A 6,436-nucleotide genomic window follows, 5' to 3' on the forward strand; every position below is an offset into this window, starting at 1 on the left:
AGTAAAAAAAACTTGATTGTAAGTGATTTATTAAAAAAGACTTGATTGTAAATAATTTGTTAAGGTAATGAATGAAAGCGAAAATAAACAATTTATGTTTTTTTTTTCTTTAACGCTTAAGAACTATTTTCGTATTTAGAAATTGCATATTACTGGGCTCATACGGACTGTTTTGTAAACAACTGGCAGCCCAATTCGTTAAGGGTTCCGAATCTCAATTCGGGGCCGAATATTCCACTTTATTTTCAAGGCGAAAAAGAAAAAGAAATATCGTAAGAGGGTAGCGCTATATTAGGGTTTTAGAGAGGCATACGCCGCTCACTTTATATCTCTCGTTGTAGACCAAAGCCAAAGGTCTCTGAGAGCTCATCTATCTTCGCCGCCGCTCTCTCTCGTTTTCTTTTAGGTAAACTCTATCTAAACGTCTATTCTCATTGATTATTTCATCCGATCTGTTTTAGATCTTGATTATTGTTGGTTATTTGTGTTGTCTGATTTGTTTTTTCGATGCTCAATATAAGTAGTAAATGTTATTCGTTATTGTAGATGATATTTGTATACTTCATGTTGTTTAGTGAAACTATTTATGTGGTTATTATTATCTGATTTACATCAGATTGAACCTGTTTTCTTTGAATCGATTTGGTTTTGTTTGATTGAATAGTAGTCGGTGTGTTATTAGGTATTCAAATCAAACATGATTGGTTGAATAGTCGTATATTGGTGTTATAGTATATGAAGTTGGTTACTACGAATTCTGTTTGACGATATGATAATATTTAATTGTTTGCTTGCTCAGTGTTCGTGTTGTCTCATGTTACTTCATAAAAGTTTTGTGCCTTGAATCCTTTTAGAAACGATTTAACTTCTGATTTTATCCAAAAAATCAATCGTTGACTTTAACATGTTGTATGATTTTTTCCTCCGTTATTAAGAATACGTGCGAGTCTTTTAAATATTTTGTCGAGTATGTACAGAGCTAGTATTTAATAGTCTGTCAGTTTACTTTGGACATCTTAGAGATGACACTCTGTTTTTTTTTGTGGAATATGATATATTTGAAGCATGCCTTAACTGATACTTCTTTATAAGTTTTATGTGACATAGAGTATTTTTTGTTTGTTGTGTTTTATTTGTTTGTTGTGTATAATTAGTTAAGTATCAATCATATTAAAAATTTCAAATCCACCTCTAAACTAATCTGTTATCTGCTCTTTTTTGACAGGATTTCTGTTAGAAGCATTCAAACTACATTTTTGTTCGAGACAACTAAACACCAGTCAAAATGGTAACTCATTATTTCACCCTTGTTATGATTTTACATCTATCTTGGATTATTGTATTTCATACCAATGAAGCTTACATTATAAACTATCTTCTTGACACAACAGGTGAAGTTCACAGCTGAAGAGCTTCGTAGGATTATGGACTACAAGCATAACATTCGTAACATGTCTGTTATTGCTCATGTTGATCATGGTACTTTAACATCTTACATCTCTATTCACTTTGTTTATCAACATAACCAATATGTGAAATTTTCATATTCTGTTTACTAATGTTTTTTCATATCTTAATCTTTATAGGGAAATCCACTCTGACTGATTCCCTTGTGGCTGCTGCTGGTATCATTGCCCAAGAAGTTGCTGGTGATGTCCGTATGACTGACACCCGTGCTGACGAGGCGGAACGTGGTATCACCATCAAGTCAACCGGTATCTCCCTTTACTATGAAATGACCGATGCAGCCCTCAAGGCCTTCAAGGGAGAAAGAAACGGAAACGAGTACCTCATCAATCTCATTGACTCACCCGGACACGTTGACTTTTCCTCAGAAGTCACTGCTGCCCTTCGTATCACTGATGGTGCACTTGTGGTTGTTGACTGTATCGAGGGCGTTTGTGTCCAAACCGAAACTGTCCTTCGTCAAGCTCTTGGTGAAAGAATCCGACCCGTGTTGACTGTCAACAAAATGGACCGATGTTTCCTTGAACTTCAAGTCGATGGTGAAGAAGCGTATCAAACTTTCCAGAGAGTTATTGAAAACGCAAATGTCATCATGGCTACATATGAGGACCCACTTTTGGGTGATGTCATGGTGTACCCCGAGAAAGGTACAGTTGCGTTTTCAGCCGGGCTCCACGGGTGGGCCTTTACTTTGACCAATTTCGCTAAAATGTACGCTTCCAAATTCGGTGTTGACGAGTCAAAGATGATGGAGAGGCTTTGGGGTGAGAACTATTTTGACCCGAAAACCAAGAAGTGGACTACAAAAAGCACCGGAACAGCTACCTGCAAACGTGGGTTTGTTCAGTTTTGTTATGAGCCCATTAAGCAGATTATCAACACGTGCATGAATGACCAGAAGGATATCTTGTGGCCTATGTTGGCGAAACTCGGTGTCACCATGAAAGGAGAGGAGAAAGAGTTGATGGGAAAGGCTTTGATGAAGCGTGTGATGCAGACATGGCTTCCAGCTGCTACTGCTCTACTTGAAATGATGATATTTCATTTGCCTTCACCACATACTGCTCAGAGATACCGTGTGGAGAATCTTTATGAAGGTCCTTTAGATGATCAGTACGCCAATGCCATCAGAAACTGTGACCCTGATGGTCCTCTCATGCTTTATGTATCCAAGATGATTCCCGCATCCGACAAGGGTCGGTTTTTCGCTTTCGGGCGTGTGTTTGCGGGTCGGGTTTCCACCGGTTTGAAGGTCCGGATCATGGGTCCGAACTACGTCCCGGGCGAGAAGAAAGATCTGTATGTTAAGAGTGTTCAGAGAACCGTTATCTGGATGGGAAAGAAACAAGAAACTGTGGAAGATGTTCCTTGTGGTAACACAGTCGCTCTTGTTGGTTTGGATCAGTTTATTACCAAAAACGCCACTCTAACTAATGAGAAGGAAACCGAGGCTCACCCTATTCGTGCCATGAAGTTTTCAGTGTCTCCGGTTGTCCGTGTTGCAGTCCAGTGTAAGGTTGCGTCTGATTTGCCTAAATTGGTTGAAGGTCTTAAGCGATTGGCTAAATCCGATCCTATGGTTGTGTGTACAATTGAAGAATCCGGTGAACACATTATTGCTGGTGCTGGTGAGCTCCATTTGGAAATCTGTTTGAAAGATTTGCAAGATGACTTCATGGGTGGAGCTGAAATTGTTGTATCTGACCCTGTTGTGTCTTTCCGTGAAACTGTTTTGGAGAAATCTTCACGCACTGTGATGAGCAAATCCCCAAACAAACATAACCGTTTGTACATGGAAGCACGTCCCATGGAAGAAGGGTTGGCAGAAGCCATCGACGAAGGGCGAATTGGTCCACGTGACGACCCAAAGGTCCGAGGAAAGATTCTCTCAGAAGAATTCGGTTGGGACAAGGATCTTGCCAAGAAGATCTGGTGTTTTGGACCCGAAACCACTGGACCCAACATGGTTGTTGACATGTGTAAGGGAGTCCAGTACTTGAACGAAATCAAGGATTCGGTTGTTGCTGGTTTCCAATGGGCATCAAAGGAAGGCGCGTTGGCTGAAGAGAACATGAGAGGTATCTGTTTTGAAGTGTGTGATGTTGTGCTCCATGCTGATGCTATTCATCGTGGTGGTGGACAAGTTATCCCGACTGCCCGACGTGTGATCTATGCGTCTCAGCTGACCGCAAAACCACGGTTGTTGGAGCCGGTTTACTTGGTGGAAATTCAAGCACCAGAGCAGGCACTTGGTGGAATCTACAGTGTGCTGAATCAAAGGCGTGGGCATGTGTTTGAGGAGATGCAGAGGCAAGGAACACCTTTGTACAACATTAAAGCTTATCTCCCTGTGGTTGAGTCTTTTGGGTTTTCTGGTGCTTTGAGGGCTTCGACTTCAGGACAAGCTTTCCCTCAGTGTGTGTTTGATCATTGGGATATGATGGGTTCGGATCCTTTGGAGGCTGGGTCTCAGGCAAGTACACTTGTGGGACAGATTAGGAAGAGGAAGGGTTTGAAGGAGCAGATGACTCCTTTGTCTGACTTTGAGGATAAGCTGTAAGCAGCGGATTGGAGAGTGAGGTATAATTATTATTCGCTGGGTTTTTATTTTTATGCTGTGTCGGATTTTCTATATTGTTTTTTTTTTCAGTTGCTACTGTGGTATGTTTTGTTGTTAGGTGTCGTGAGAACTAAACATGTTTGCGTACGATGCTGTTATAATTTTGATGTTCTTGTTTACTATTTTTAAGTTTTGAGTTTTTTTTTTACGTGTTTTAATTTATAGTCTTCTTAATTATGCCTGATAGATTATATTATATTTTGAAAAAATGGAATTGATAGGGATTTCGAGTGTTCTACTGCAAAAATTACGATTGTGGTTATGATTTTTAAAATAAGTATAAACAATAAAGGTTTTCCGTTTTCAACTTTTATACAAATTAAAAAATAGGTGGATTTGAAATGTATTTTAAAAGATTAATGACTTTTATACAGTGGAGTTATTTGTCTCTATTGAGTTGTCTATAGAGTTTATTTATGTAAACAATGTGTATTGGTTATGTTGGGATTTTACTGCTTATACCAATCATGCGAAAAGTGGATATGTTAAGAGTTGCTTTTTGTAGTATGTATACTTTGTTAGATTTTTAGTAGTAATTTGGGACATAACTTTAATAAGATATAAACTTTTATGTTAAATCAATACTTATGTGTAGAGCATCTAAATTTCTTCAATTAGGAAATGTCTTTAACCCATTAAACGTCTAATTGTCTTCAGAAGAAGGTGTATCTTTATCTTCACCTTCTTACGTCTACACATTAGCTTAGCTTAAAGTTTTGTGTTCGATAAGGTCAAGAGTTTGTGGCTCTTCAATTTAATTTAAGATTTCAAGTCATGATAAATGTGAAACAAGAAGATAAAACTTGTAAAAATCATATTTGTGTTGAAAAGGTACCTTTTTCAATGAATACATTAAAACTTGTAAGAATCATGTGTGAGTTAACCACGTATCTCACAAAGATACTATTTTTCCGATTCAATAATCAGTTGGGGGCTTATTACAACAATCGGTGCAAGTGAGGGAGCATTAAATAGCACATTAAACGAACCTCCTTTGCCAAAGGGGGACGCTGAGTCTCATAATAGTACCTCACCCACTATGCTCGCATATTATGCAAGATTTCAAATGAAAGTGACTACTGTCATCAACGATGTAGTCATCACTATCAAACGATTTTATAGTGGTAAACATACATTGTCTCCCTGAGACTCGTGCATCATTCCACATCCATAGTATACTTGTTCTATTTTATCAATAAGTCATACGATACGATGTAAAATGTGATATTTGTAGTAAAAGTAAAACAGGTTGAATATGCTCTTTAACCCTAATAATGCATGTAAAAATATTGTAGAGGTCGAGCTAATATACTTTTCCTGAGATTTAAACTATTATCTAATACAAGTTCGGTGACATGGAGTTGCATACATGCATGTAAGGAGAATTTGATCACAAAATTGGGGTTAAAGGGGAAGAGCCCTCACGTTTTGTGGGAAAAACATTAGTGGAAAATCTTGTAAATAATCTAAAGACAAAAAGTTGTGAATTTGCTTACTCTTACACTGCAAACTCGATGAGATGACCTGCGGACCTACGAATTCAATGCAAAGAATCTAAGGACTTGCTAATACTATGAAAATTCTGGAGATGGAATGGTTGCTTGTGACTCGAAGAGAGCACGAAAATGGATTTTTATGATAGATCATAGACATTTTGCAAAAAAAAGTAGGCGTATAATGCTATTTGTGAAACCTAAAAGTGTAGTCTTTTCCAGGAAAATCAATCATATCTAAAGAAATTTCGTTTCCGATTTATGAAACTTGATTACTTATTGAAATTAAGGTCATTTTTTTAAAGGTTTCACGTATAGGGTTTCCATGAAATTTGAAAATGTGATGATTGTAAATCCTACATTTTAGCATTAATATTTTGTATTTCACCTTGACAATCGCACACTGTCTTTCCTCCTTTGTATAACAACAATAATAAGAAGACTCTAAGTCATGTAAGAATTAGTAAAGGATGGAGATAAAATGGAATGCAGCCTTAGCTATTTCCAAAAAAGACATCCATCAAACAAAAGTAAAAGAAAACAAGAAAGTGAAAAAGACATAAAGCGTCAAATAAGATCTCATGCAAATTAAACGCCAATCCACCGTCAAGAATTACCAAAAATATAAATGAATAGTTAAATAAAATATACATGCAATGGTTGAAGCAAAAACTTGCAACTATAACAAACTATAACACGGAAACAAATGATAGACTCAGAGAAATTTAAGCACAAACATAGGTCGCCCTAAAAGGACTACAAATACATATAACATAAACAAATACTAGCAATATGACATGAGGCAAACACTTGGAGAAAATACTAGCAAATATAAGCATACAAGAGGGAAAATGTT

General features: G+C 37.3%; 1 protein-coding gene across 1 annotated transcript; it reads left to right on the top strand.

The window, feature by feature from the left end:
• The first annotated feature begins 252 nt into the window (after positions 1 to 252).
• Positions 253 to 4,209, top strand: LOC145061102 (elongation factor 2-like). The gene is made up of 4 exons (XM_079008477.1): positions 253 to 406; positions 1,226 to 1,288; positions 1,392 to 1,479; positions 1,587 to 4,209. Exons 2-4 carry the CDS (start codon positions 1,286 to 1,288, stop codon positions 4,025 to 4,027), a joined length of 2,532 nt encoding a protein of 843 aa, XP_078864603.1. The 5' UTR covers positions 253 to 406; positions 1,226 to 1,285; the 3' UTR covers positions 4,028 to 4,209.
• Positions 4,210 to 6,436: the final 2,227 nt, after the last annotated feature.

The sequence above is a fragment of the Lactuca serriola genome, chromosome 7, assembly GCF_051521515.1.
Source record: "Lactuca serriola cultivar US96UC23 chromosome 7, Lser_US96UC23_V15, whole genome shotgun sequence".
NCBI classification, from domain to species: domain Eukaryota; kingdom Viridiplantae; phylum Streptophyta; class Magnoliopsida; order Asterales; family Asteraceae; genus Lactuca; species Lactuca serriola.

What these genes read in the sequence shown, in the direction of transcription:
- LOC145061102 (XM_079008477.1), top strand. An exon ending in TATTGCTCATGTTGATCATG is followed by an intron (nt 1,480 to 1,586) that starts GTACTTTAACAT and finishes TAATCTTTATAG; the next exon opens with GGAAATCCACTCTGACTGAT.